The sequence below is a fragment of the Pelodiscus sinensis genome, chromosome 5 (assembly GCF_052426305.1).
Source record: "Pelodiscus sinensis isolate ZL-2025 chromosome 5, ASM5242630v1, whole genome shotgun sequence".
Taxonomy (NCBI): Eukaryota; Metazoa; Chordata; order Testudines; family Trionychidae; genus Pelodiscus; species Pelodiscus sinensis.
This window is the reverse complement of record NC_143056.1, coordinates 114,329,251-114,342,792: the sequence shown is the minus strand read 5'-3', so window position 1 is coordinate 114,342,792 and position 13,542 is coordinate 114,329,251. Positions and strand designations below refer to the sequence as shown.

At 48.7% G+C, this 13,542-nt stretch overlaps 1 protein-coding gene across 1 annotated transcript in view; it reads left to right on the top strand.

Moving 5' to 3' along the window:
- SPTY2D1 (SPT2 chromatin protein domain containing 1) overlaps nt 1-13,542 on the top strand; it is a 35,589-nt gene that overhangs the window by 16,644 nt on the left and 5,403 nt on the right. Inside the window, exons 3-5 of the mRNA XM_075928114.2 lie at nt 1,021-2,901; nt 4,275-4,437; nt 12,274-12,351. Of these exons, the coding sequence (XP_075784229.2) occupies nt 1,021-2,901; nt 4,275-4,437; nt 12,274-12,351 (2,122 nt within the window). The remainder of the gene's footprint in view (nt 1-1,020; nt 2,902-4,274; nt 4,438-12,273; nt 12,352-13,542) is intronic.

The following is a 13,542-nucleotide window of genomic DNA, read 5'->3' as shown; positions in this document are numbered from 1 at the left end:
GTGACAGAAAGCTGGGCTTCCTGTCTTTACATCATAACATCATGCCTTTAAAAATTAGATATGCTAACCATATTTGGATTAATCTTAAATCTTTCTTGACTATACATTCTATTCAGACCATTGGTGTTTTAAAGCTGGGTATATGTTCCCTCTAGTTCATGGGTGGGCAAAAGGGTCTCTGCAGGCTGGATCCGGCCCACCAAGCAGGTTGATCAGTCCGCTGAGACCCTGCTGCTCCCCTGTCCCCAGGTCAATTAGGGCCTGGGGGCAGGGGAGCAAACAAAGCTTCCTTCTGTCCTGTGATCAGCACACAGCGCTTTGAAGTGCCGCACACTGCTTGCAGGGCAGGAGGAGAGGTCACGTGCTCCCCTGCCCCCAAATCGTGATTGGCCTGGGGGGCAGGAGGAGCATGCAAAGTTTCCTCCGCCCTCCCCATGGCCCTGCGAGGAGTGCATGGCACTTTGAAGTGCTGCATGCTCCTTTCAGGGCAGGAGGAGGCTTCGCGTGCTTCTCCTGCCCCCAGGCCTATCAGGGCTTAGGGGCGGGGGAGCTGCGTGAAGCTTCCTTCGCCCTGTCCTGGTCCTATAAGGAGTGCATGGCACTTCAAAGGGCCAAGCACTGCTCGCAGTGGGGGAGAAGGCTTCGTGCTTCTCCAGGCCAATCAGGGCCTGGGGGTGGGGGAGTGTGTGTAGCCTCGTCTCGCCCCGCCAGGGGCATGGGTGCTTAGTGGGAAGAGGGGGGGCAAAGGGGCTTCACCACCCCCAGACCAACTATGGTCTGGGGGTGAGGAAGCCCAGAAGCATTCTGGACCTGCCCCTTCTGGATTAGGCCCCTCCCCTTCTGGCCCTACCCCGGGTCACTTCAAAAATTATGGCCCACCTCTGCTCTAGTTGTATGCAAACTGAACTGTAGCTATGTTCTTCATAATATTTACTTAACTCTCCTGGAATTCATTATCTCTAAAATTTTAGATTAGAAAAACCTTAGACTGAAAAATCTTTTCCTCATATTCTTTTACAGAACTAGCGGCAAAAAGGAAGAAGGAGGAACTTCTAGCTAAGCGTGTTGAACTGAAACATGACCGCAAAGCAAGAGCTATGGCCTCACGGACAAAGGACAACTTTTATGGCTATAATGGTATTCCTATTGAGGAGAAGCCTAAAAAAAGGCAGACTTCTGAAAATGTCAGTCGATGCACAGATGCAGAATATGGGACAGAAGATGATGCAGAGCAATTTGAATATAGTCAGACTGAATCTGAGCATGAACCAGAGGAATATGAAGAGAAACCTTCCAAAGCTCCTGTGAAACCAAAGGCACCTCCCAAAAGTGCTCCTAACCCTATGAACTTTATGGATCTTCTGAGACTGGCTGAAAAAAAACAGTACGAACCAGTAGAAATAAAAGTAGTGAAAAAGACTGAAGAAAGGCCAAGAACAGCAGAAGAATTGAGAGAGAGAGAATTTTTGGAGAGGAAAAACAAAAAGGAGGAAACCCAGAAAGAGAAAAAAAAACTTGACAAAGAGATTAAGAATGTAACTGCATCAAGTTCAACCAAAAAAATTATTTCTCATAAAGAGTTTATAAATGCAAAACTTAGCAAAAATTCAGTGGATAAACATTCCTCTTCAAAAGGCAGCTTCTCCTCTGTGTGTGGTGCTGATAAGAAATCCAGTGGGCCAGTGTGTAGCGACAAACATGCAAAGTCATCATCTTCCTCCAAATCCAATCAAGTGGAAAAAGCAAAAGTTACACAATATGGATCTTTAAAAAGCTCATCTAGTGGCATCCATAGTAAATCTTCAGTCAATGGAGTAGGAAAATTTGGGTCAAACTCTCATACATTAAGCTCAAAAACACCTTCTGATGGGGCTCAGAGAGTACAGTCTGCTAAAGAACTTAGTCTGAAAAAATCTAGTTCTAGCCACCCAAAACTGAGTAGTGCAGCACCCCCCCACCATGAAATTGCTAAAAACTCCAGCTCAGGGAGGCCAGGGAGCATTACAGGAATGGGTGGGCCCGGGCGGCCGGGGAGCAGTATGGGACCTGGGCGGCCTGGGAGTAGTACGGGGACCAGTGGGCCTGGGAGTGGTGCGGGGACAGCTGGGCCTGGGCGGCCTGGGAGTGGTGCAGGGACAGCTGGGCCCGGGCGTCCAGGGAGCGGTGCGGGGACAGGTGGGTCTGGGCGGCCGGGGAGCAGTGCGGGAACAGGCGGGCCCGGGCGGCCGGGGAGTGGTGCGGGGACAGGCGGCCCTGGGCGGCCGGGGAGTGGTGTGGGGACAGGCGGCCCTGGGCGGCCGGGGAGTGGTGTGGGGACAGGCGGACACGGGCGGCTGGGGAGTGGTGCCGGGACGAGTGGTGGGCACGGGCGGCTGGGGAGCAGTGCAGGGACAGGCGGGCCTGGGCGGCCGGGGAGCGGTGCAGTCTCGGGCGGGCCCGGGCGGCCGGGGAGCGGTGCGGTGACGGGCGTGACGGGGAGGCTGGGGAGCAGTGCGGGGACGAGCGGGATGGGGAGGCCAGGGAGCAGTGCAGGGACGGGTGGGCCCGGGAGGCCGGGAAGCGGTGTGGGGACGGGCGGGCCCGGGAGGCCTGGGAGCGGTGCGGGGTCGGGTGGGCCCGGGAGGCCTGGGAGCGGTGCGGGGTCGGGTGGGCCCGGGAGGCCAGGGGCCAGTGTGGTGCCTGGGCGGCCAGGAAGTGGTGTCGGGATAGGACCTGCAAAGTCAGTCAGTTCAGGTGTGGGACCTGGGCGACCAGGTAGCAGCTCAGTTTCAACTCCAAAACCTAAGTGCACTGTTGTATCAGAAACAATCTCATCTAAAAATCTAGTCTCGAGACCAAGTATTGCACAGATGAATGGAACGAGACCTACTTCAGGGCATAGACCAGTGTTTCATCCACAAGGTATGCTGTTTTCAGCAACTCATGTTTTATGTAATAAGTTTCATGCAGTACTCGTGCCACACTTCTGGGGTTGAAATTGGTCAGAATTGCAAGCAAATTGTAGATAGATTTTTCTAAGTGTGTCTGATAACCAATGTTGCATTCGGAAGAGTGTCACTAAATAGCAGAACGACTTTTTCTCTCGCCTTGCCACTCATTGCAGTATTTTTTTCCTCTTCATCTGACATTTATATCCAAGAAAGTAAGATCCTTAGATAGGTGTGGTCTTTTCTAGGGAAAGAAAAAGTACATAATACAGTGAACTTCCAATAATCCGGCACCTTTAGGACCCATGGGGTCCCTGATTATAAAATATGCCGGAGTACCAGAAGGGGAGCAATGAGGGGTCTGGGATAGGGGGTGGGAGGTCGGCAGGGAACTGCACAGCGTGGGAGAGGGCGGCGCTGTGGGACCAATCCGGCAGCACCCCAGCTGCTCTGTCCCCGGCTTCCCCAAGTCCGCTGCTGCTGAAACTGACCAGCGGCTGACTTGGGAAAGCCGGGGGCAGAGCAGCTCCAATTGTCCGGCTGGCCAGAGCACTTCCGGGTTCCAGTTGGTGCCAGACTTATCAGGAGTGCCGGACCACTGGATGCCGGACAATTGGAGTTTTACTGTAAATAGGAAGGAGGGGAGTCCAGCCAGCCAAAACATTAACTCTTTCAGGTAACTTTTAAACATAAGCTGCTTTTTAATGGTGGCTGGGTGAATGGCTAAAGGTAGAGAAATGAAGGATTCCTGAAGTCATGTCATTTAAAATTGTGCTTGCTTAATTATTTAATAGTGTCTTCTTTTCAAGGATCTCAAAGCACTTAGAAGACACTAGATCCCACAACAAACCTGGGATGTTTAAGTGTTGTCTGGATATACTCCATCTTATTAATATTGGGAAGTGAAGCTAAAAAATCTTTGTAGTTGTAAATTGGATTGCATTTTTGCATATCAGTGTATTCAGAATTCCATGCTTGAGTAATATTCCAGCATAAATTACCTTTCATTCTGGAAGTTCCTCTGGGATGCAGTTGAGTGTTATGATGGGAAACTTGGCTTGTTTATGTAGCTTAGAAGAAATATTTCATCTTGCTGAGACTCTTGGAAAGTCCAAAAAAGTTGTATTTTTATTAACTTTATCTTGAGGCTCAGAGCTGCAAACTGTACCACAAATCATAGATACTTCTGCATGGAGTTCTTGATAAATAAATGATTTCACTAATGAAGAGGGGAGAGGAATAATGGGGAAAAAGATTAATAGAAAAATAATTAAAATAATCATTTTGATTAAAATTTAGTGCCCTGTGGATTACAGAAGTCATAAATATTTTACTCTTTCCGTTTAGGTCTTCCAAGGCCTTCTCTTCCACCTATAAGTTATAAAAGGCAAATAGACGATGACGACGATGAATATGATTCTGAAATGGATGATTTCATTGATGATGAAGGGCAACCCCAGGAAGAAATATCAAAACATATTCGAGAAATATTTGGCTATGATCGGAATAAGTAAGAAAAATTAAGAATATTTTCCCATTCTAAATTAATTTTGTTTGACCACCTCTTTTTTTCTGATATTGTAAAAGCTCAAAGTGTTGCATTCGGTGAATGGGAATTCTTTATTAAAACTTGTTTTAATGGATAATAACTAATCATAGAACTAAAAATTAATGGTAGCTTACTTTCAAATTATCATGACTTGATCACATTTATAATGTGCAAGCAAACAAAGTCCAAACAAGTAAGCGTGCGTGTATACATAAAGCTTACTTGTTTGTTTTGTAAAGTTGGTTCTGTTAAAGCATATTTTTATATATGTATACAGGCAGTCCCCGGGTTACGTACTAGACAGGGACTGTAGGTTTGTTCTTAAGTTGAATCTGTATGTAAGTCGGAACTGGCGCCCAGATTCAGCCGCTGCTGAAACTGACCGCCAGTTCTGACTTGGGGTTCTTAAGTTGAATCTGTATGTAAGTCAGAACTGGCGGTCAGTTTCAGCAGCGGCTGAATCTGGACGCCAGTTCCGACTTACATACAGATTCAACTTAAGAACCCCAAGTCAGCTGCTGCTGAAACTGATCAGCCGCTGATTCCAGGAAGCCCGGGGCAGAGCAACTGTGCCTCGGGCTTCCTGTAGTCAGCGCTGGTCAGTTTCAGCAACGGCTGACTTGGGGATGCCTGGGGCAGAGCAGCACCCCATCTGCTCTGCCCCAGGCATCCTGATTCAGCCACTGCTGAAACTGACCAGCAGCGGCTGAATCAGGACGCCTGGGGCAGAGCAGTTGGGGTGCTGCCGGGTTGGTCCAGTAGTGCCCAGAGCGGCGCTGCGGGACCAACCGGCAGCGCCCCAGCTGCTCTGCCCCAGGGTCCACAACAAAAGCCTGGTCTGCTGGGGGGGGGGGGTCTGCGCCCCCCCCCCCCCAGCAGACCAGGGACACGGGGAGCAAAGGCGCAGTGGCGGGGTGCCTCGCCTCTGAGGCTTTGCTCTGGCGCGGGACCCGCCACCGCTGCGGCTTTGCTCCCGGTGCCCCTGGTCTGCTGGGGACCATCTCCAGAAGACCAGGGGCACCACGAGCAAACCTGCCGGGGCTGCGGCTTTGCTCCCGATGCCCCTGGTCTGCTGGAGACGGTCCCCAGCAGACCAGGGGCACCGGGAGCAGCTTTTCTCGCCCCGGAGGTCGAGGTGGCTGACCGCTGCCTTCGAGCTCCGGGGCGAGAGAGCCCCGTTCGTAAGTGCGGATCCGCGTAAGTCGGGGACTGCCTCTAATATGCTTTAATATACTTTAATAGAGCCAACTGTACAAAGCTGAAAACAATTGAGCCAAATCAGCAGGAGAGAGAATTTAATCAGAAAAAAATGTGAATGATAATTGAGGATAGTTTAAAAACATCTTACTAAATGCCCCAAAAGCTACAATCCAACAACTGAGATGAAGGGCCACGTTGGTTAAAAAAAAAAAAAGTCTGAATAAGAGGGAAAGTGAATACAACTATAAAAAAAATTCTCTCTATATATTAAAAAAACTTTTCCTGCAGTATGACAGAATAAGGTCATCACGTAACTCTGCATCCTGCCTTGTTTTACCTTCTCTCTTTCCCTCCCCTTTCTCCAGTGCTTAGCTGTTGCGTAGGGCTGAGGAGGCCGCAGAGCTCTGGGGAAGGGGGAGACTGAAGCTGCAAACCACGTGGCTTTTCCCCCTCTGGTGTTCTGGGAGGGTTCGTGAGCTGTGCAGCCTCTCCTCTTATCCCTTCCACTCTCTCCTATGCTGGGGGGGGCAAAGCTGAAAGCCATGTAGCCTCTCCTCTTCCCCCTCCTTCCCCCCGGTGCTCCAGGGGGGCATCCCCCTCTCCAAGGTCTCCCCCTCTCTGGTGATCCAGGGCGGTGGAAGTTGCACCCCTTCCCTGCACCCCAGTCCCCTCACATACCACTTAGGTTGGGGGGAGGGCTGGGCCAGCATCACACTGACCGGCCCCCTTCCCTGGCTGCCGAGGGGAGGAAAGAGCCAGGGCCTGTGAGTGAGGGGAGAAGGCAGTGGGGCAAGAGTACAGGCAGCCTCGGGGCTGGGGCAGGGAGGAAGAGCTGGGGCTGGTGGGTGGGGTGGTAAGGCACCAGAGCAGGGCAAGAGTCGGGGTGTCCTTGGGTAAGTGGGGGGGAGAGCCTCAGCCCAACCCCCCGGCAGCCAGCGAGAGAGAGCTGGGTCAGCCTCAGCCTGGCCCAACTCCCAGCAACTGGAGGGATGAAGCTGGGCGAGCCTCAGCCCAGCTGAACCCCGGTGGCCAGGATGTGGGGAGAGCCGGGACTAGCCTGGCCTTGGGAGGAGCACGGGGGGAAGCAGCAGGCACGGGGAGAGACCTGGGGCAAGCCGGGGCTGCCACATCTCAGCCTGGTCCTCCCTGGTGGTGGGAGCAGGTGCTGGGGCTGTCTACCCCCAGAGAGTGGGGTGGGCAAGCGTAGCAAGCAGGGGGGTACTGTCCCCTAGTGATATCTAACATATGGAAGAAAGGAAACATTAACAGTGATGAAAATAAGTTGAAAGTTAGGAATACAGTAAAACTCCAATTGTCTGTCATCCAGTGGTCTGGCACTCCTGATAGTCCAGCACCAACTGGAACCCGGAAGTGCTCTGGCCAGCCAGACAACTGGAGCTGCTCCACGCCGCTTCCCCAAGTCTGCTGCTGCTGCTGCTGAAACTGACCAGCTACAGACCTGGGGAAGCAGAGCAGAGCAGCTGGGGTGCTGCCAGGTTGGTCCTGCAGTGCCACTCAGGTGAGGGGCGGTGCTGAGGGACCAACCTGGCAGCACCCCAGCTCCTCTGCCCTACGGTTTCCCCAAGTCCGCCGCTGCTGAAACTGTGACTAGCGGCAGACTTAGGGAAGAGAGGGCAGAACAGCTAGGGTGCTGCTCGGTTGGTCCCGCAGTGCCGCCCCTCACCAGCACCCGGTTCGCCCCATGCTGCACCGTTCCCCGCCAGACCTCTCCTTCCCCCCCAGACCCGTCACAGCCCCCCTGCCAGAGTACCTCCTGATACTCTGGCATATCTGATAATCTGGCACCCCCTGAGTCCCAAAGGTGCCGGATTATCGGAAGTTTGCTGTAGCAGAAAGTTGTTAATGGAAGCAAAGGGACAAGGAAATAGCTATAGCTGTCACAGTGCTGCCTTTTTGGCCACCCTTGGAGGGCGGGGATAGGGCCTCGAGTCTCTCTAAAAAGTCACATTGACACAGGGCCCACCTGCCCGAGTCTCTCCACAACATAAGGCAGAGCCTGTTGGCCCACTGGCCGAGGTCTTTGTGCAAAGTTAGTGACTGTCTCTTTAATGCAGGGCCCACTGGCCCAAGTCTCTAGACAGAGCCACCAGTTGGCCCTTTAAGGTAGGGCTCACTGTCACAAGTCCCCATGCACTGTCACTGATCGGCCCTTTACGACGCGGCTGCAGGGGCTGCGACAGCAGGTCACTGATGGGTTGAGGCTGCCCCCTTGGTAGTGGGTCCTCAGGCCGCCCTATTCCACTGGGTCCTGGCCCAGGGCCCTGTGAGTGGCAGGGTGGCCTGCTACTCCCTAGATGGGAATCCCACCAAAATGTGCTGAGGTTCCTGGGGCGCGAGAGGCTGCTCCTGGGCCACTTCCTAAATGGTCTAACAGGGTCTCTTCCTACATACTCGCGGGGTCCTCCACATTCCCAGGGGCGACTTCTCTGTGGACGACCGCGGAGACATCCCAACTGGCCCCAACATCTTCGTTGGCTTCTCCTGGAGTTGCTGGTTGATGCTGGTCAGGAGATCCCTTCCTGTGTCCTTCCCCTCCAGCTGCCAACGCAGACTGAGCCTCTCCCCAGGCTTTTATAGCTGAGCTGCAGCCTGGGCATGCTTGTTAGGGCTGCGGGAGCAGGGCCTCTGTAGTCAGGTATCCCTGGCTGAACCCTGCGAGTTCAGTATGGGGCTACTTCGCCCCATCACAAGCCAATAGAATTAAGGACAGTAAGAAGGATTTTTTTTTAAATGTTGGAAATGAAAAGAATCCTGATAGGTTTTTATTTAAATCGGGTATAACCAAAACATTATCAATAATCTAATAATCTCTGAAAGAGAGAATGCAGGCAGAATCCCAGCAGCAGAGTGGGGGTTATCCTGTTTATTGCACCCAATGTAGCATTTATGATTACCTGCCCTGTGGACAGGTGGCGTATGTGTGCATTCGATGCGAGGAGCTCCTGGCCCTTTGGGTGCATTTGGGCTTTGGAGACCAGGGTGGAGCTAAAGGAGGAGCTAAAGGAGGCTGAGAGGTACGTAGATGAGGCTTTTCGGGACACTGTAGAACTGTCCCACCTCCAGTCAGCCCCTGTGCTGTTAAGGAGGATGAAGGTCTCAGGGAAGGAGAACATTCAATTAGAGTAGAGGGAAACCATCCCATAGTTGGGATCCTTGTTCCAGATGATGTGGTATCCTCTCGCACTGAGGATATCTCGCCGGGGGAGTGAACTCCAGTTATTAGGAAAAGGCAGCTGTTAATACTGGGGAATTCAATCATTAGAAATATAGACATCTGAGTTTGTGATGACCAGGAGAATCATATGATGACTTGCCTGCCTAGTGCAAAGGTTGTGGATCTCTTGAGACACCTAGATAGACTTATGTGTAGTGCTGGGGAGGAGCCGGTGGTCGTGGTACCTGTAGGTACCAATGACACAGGGAAGAAAGAGTAGGAGAGAGGTCCTGGAGGCCAAATTTAGGCTGCTAGGAAAGAGATTGAAATCCAGGACCTCTATGGTGGCATTCTCTGAAATGCTTCCAGTCCCACGCACAGGGCCAGGTAGGCAGGCAGAGCTTCAGAGTCTCAATATGTGTTTGAGATGATGGTGTAGAGAGGAGGTGTTTAGGTTTATTAGGAAATGGAGAATCTTTTGGGAAAGGGGGAGTTTATACAGGAAGGATGGGCTCCACCTAAACCAAAATGGAACTAGACTGCTCGCGCTTTACTCTACGACCTTTTAAAAGTTGTTTTTAAACTAAGGGCTGGGGGAAAGCCGACGGGTGTGGAGAAGCACATGGATTGGACGAAGACATCTCTGAAGAGAGGGTCTATTAATAGAGAGAGAAGGTCTTTTCATGAATATTTAAGAGGGAAGGTCCTTGCATGGATTGATAACTGGTTAAAAGACAGGAAACAAAGGATAGGAATAAATGGTAAGTTCTCAGAATGGAGAGAGGTAACTAGTGGAGTCTCCCAAGGTTCTGTCCTGGGACCAGTCCTATTCAACTTATTTATAAATGATCTGGAGAAAAGGGTAAACAGTGACGTGGCAAAATTTGCAGATGATACTAAACTGCTCAAGATAATTAAGATCAAAACAGATTGTGAAGAGCTTCGAAAGATCTCACCAAACTAAAGTGATTGGGCAACAAAATGGCAAATGAAATGTAATGTTGATAAATGTAAAGTAATGCACTTTGGAAAAATAATTCCAACTATACATACAAAATAATGGGAACTAATTTAGCTATAACTACTCGAGAGAGATCTTGGAGTCATTGTGGATAGTTCTCTGAAAACATCCACGCAGTGTGCAGCAGCAGTCAAAAAAAAACAAACAATGTTAGAATGAATTAAAAAGGGGATTGAGAATAGGACAGAGAATATCTTATAGCTTCTATATAAATCCATGATATGCCCACATCTTGAATACTGCATACAGATATGGTTGCCTCGTCTCAAAAAAGATATATTGGCATTGGAAAAGGTTCAGAAAAGAGCAACAGAAATTATTAGGGATTTGGAATGGGTCCCATATGGAGAGAGATTAAAAAGACTGTGACTTTTCAGTTTAGAAAAAGAGGATACTAAGGGGGGGATATGATAGAGGTCTATAAAATCATGACTGATGTGGAAAGAAAAGTTATTTACTTATTCCCATAAGAGCTAGGGGTTACCAAATGAAATTAATAGGTAGCAGGTTTAAAACAAACAAAAGGAAGTTTTTCTTCACTTGGTGCACAGTCAACCTCTCAAATGCCTTGCCAGAGGATGTTGTGAAAACCAGGACTTTAACAGGTTTCAAAAAAGAACTACAGGTTGTGTATCCCTTAACTAGGACTCTCTGGTCCAGCAACATTCATGGTCCGGTAGAACCATGGATATTCCTGGCTCACAGAACCCAGGTATAGGGAGGTTGCGCTCCAGGGCAGGGAGTGGCGGGGGTGTGCGGAGACTCATCCAGGAGCCAGGGCGCAGAGGAGTGGGAAATGTAGCAGGGAGCTCTAATGTTAAATATTTATTCTGTATTCAACATTATACAGTAAACTTCTGTTAATCCGGCACCTTTACGACCCAGGGGGTGCCGGATTATCAGATATGCTGGAGTACCGGAAGGCGGGCTATGAGAGGTCTAGGGAGCGGGGCGTGTCGGCGGGGAACTGCGCAGTGTGGGAGAGGGCACCGCTGCGGGACCAACCCGGCAGCACCCCAGCTGCTCTGCCCCCGGCTTTCCCAAGTCAGCAGCTGCTGAAACTGACCAACGGCTGACTTAGGAAAGCCAGGGGGCAGAGCAGCTGGGGTGCTGCTGGGTTTGTCCCGCAGCGCCACTCAGGTGAGGGTTGGTGCTGCGGGACAAACCCGGCAGCACCCCAGCTACTCTGCCCCCGGCTTCCCCAAGTTAGCTGCTGCTGAAACTGACCAGCGGCTGACTTGGGGAAGCCAGGGGCAGAGCAGCTCCAATTGTCCGGCTGGCCGGAGCACTTCCGGGTTCCAGTTGGTCCCGGACTATCAGGAGTGCTGGACCACTGGATGCTGGACAATTGGAGTTTTACTGTAGGATCTTCTTGCCTAGCTCTTCAGTTTGTGTTAACTGCTTTGTCAGATCTCTTGATATATTTGTTGCATAGAACAATAAACATGCACACATTGGCACAGAATTGAAACCTATAATTTGCCTCACTTCATAGACTGCTTCCTTTCGTAATCTATATTTTTAAACTTAATGTTATTTCAAAAACTTCGTTTGTCTTGATAAAATCATATTTTCTTTGATACATTGGGGCAACTTTAATAGAGTTGCCATGAACACATAACCCACCATATGAATTATTATTTTGAATACTATCAGATGAACATTTTTTACTTGAAGATTTGTGAAGCAAACGTATTATCCTCTTCTGCTTGTAATTGTTCCTCCATAGCTGTTCTGCCAGTCAGTATGGCTGTCATTAAAATATCATGATTGTTCAACCACAAGAGGTGACCACCTCACACTGTTGAATTGTGTGAAGGAGGAAACAGTTGCCTACTTTTTCTACTTGACTTTCATTTGTCATTTTTGGTGGATGGGCAAGAAGATGGGTAACTAAACGATCATAGTTGAAGGTGAGGAAATGAGTAAAACTATTCTAATAGACTAAAAAAAGCCTGGCATACTGTCAAGAACTTTTCTTTTATATCTTTTAACTTTTTCTTTTAATCCAAAGATTAAATCATATGGATACATGTGTTTTCTAATGAAGAATACTAGGCATTTTGTGTGTTCTTAGGGACACTTGGACCTGTGAGAGCAGGTGTGATATAGTTTGCACTGCAACAGATATGAAACATCACAAGTGTCAGGTGTGCTGCATAGGACAGGACGTGCTTTCTGTAATTCACTCCTGAATGTTGGTTAACATACTTGGTTAAGTTAAAGTATGTTTATTATTTGTTGGATTAAAACTTGATTTTAATTTTTTGGAGAAATGTGATAGGGTATAGTTTTATTTTAAAAAATCATGCCTGTTCATAATTCAGTTGATTTGTATTAGTATAGATTAACTCTAATATTTTTTCATTCTATTGGATTAAATATAAGTGTTTCCTTTCAGGTATAAAGATGACAGTGATTATGCCTTACGTTACATGGAAAGCAGCTGGAAAGAACAGCAGAAAGAAGAGGCCAGGAGGTATGTATTAGATTTAAGTTTTGGTAGCAAGAGTTTTCTTCTGTTTGCTGCTAGAATCTTTAAGACATACAGTTGAATTAAAATGCACATTTGGCAAATTAAATTTGGCCCTGAATATAAACTTTGTGAATACACAAAACTTAAGGGCAAAAATCTTCCATGAGCGTCTTATAGTCAAAATTTTTTAACAACCCTTGTAGTTTATCACTTAAAGATTGTAGAATTTTGCTCATTCTTGAGCTGGAAAAAGGAATGGACTAGTAGGTGCATATATAAACATTGTCCTGACGCAAAAATGCAAAATATAGTAGTGTAAAATAATGAAAAAGAAAGCAGATTTTTGAATTTCAGTTATGTAAAGCTGGGGCTTCTCTTCAGTGAAAATGATACAGGCCAAGAGTCTGGTAGTTTTGAAAGTGAATGTGGTGCATTTATAAAACATACTCATTGTTTTACGCCAATTGCTGAGTACTGGAACTCATATAGGCAGAGTTACATAAGTTTCCTTTTTCCATTATTAGGCCTTTACATTGTCCTTCAAAAGGTGTGTAAGATATTACATACTTGCAGCTTCTTACCAAGGATGGCCAGTAGGTCTTCATTGCGTCCCCATGTATACCAATTCCTCTCACAAAGTTAGCCTGCAATTTGGAGTTGGAGGAACTAAGCCCCAACATTTGGGGCTGCCGGAGGTGGGGCCGTGCATGCGCCGTGTGCCCAGTGCGGGGGCCGTGCATGCGCCGGCAGCCCAGGGCACAAGAATGGCTCAGGCTGTCCCTGGTCACTAAGCAGGCACACATAAATGCCCCAGAGGGCGCCATGGCACCCGCAGGCACCATGTTGGGGACCACTGGAGTAAGGGCATGTCTAAACTACATCCCTCTTTCGAAAGAGGGATGTAAATTAGACAGATTGAAAGTGCAAATGAAGCAGAGATTTAAATATCCCGCGCTTCATTTGCATAATCATGTCACAGCATTCTTTCGAAAAGAGGTATTTTGAAAGTGAAACTGCCATCTACATGTGGTTCTTTCAGGGGAAAAAAAACCCTTTTTCGAAAGATCCTGTACTCCTCGGATCTTTCGAATAAGGGTTTTTTTTCAAAAGAACCATGTCTAGATGGAGGTTTCACTTTCGAAATGCCCTTTTTCAAAAGAATGCTATGATGCTATTATACAAATGAAGCGCAGG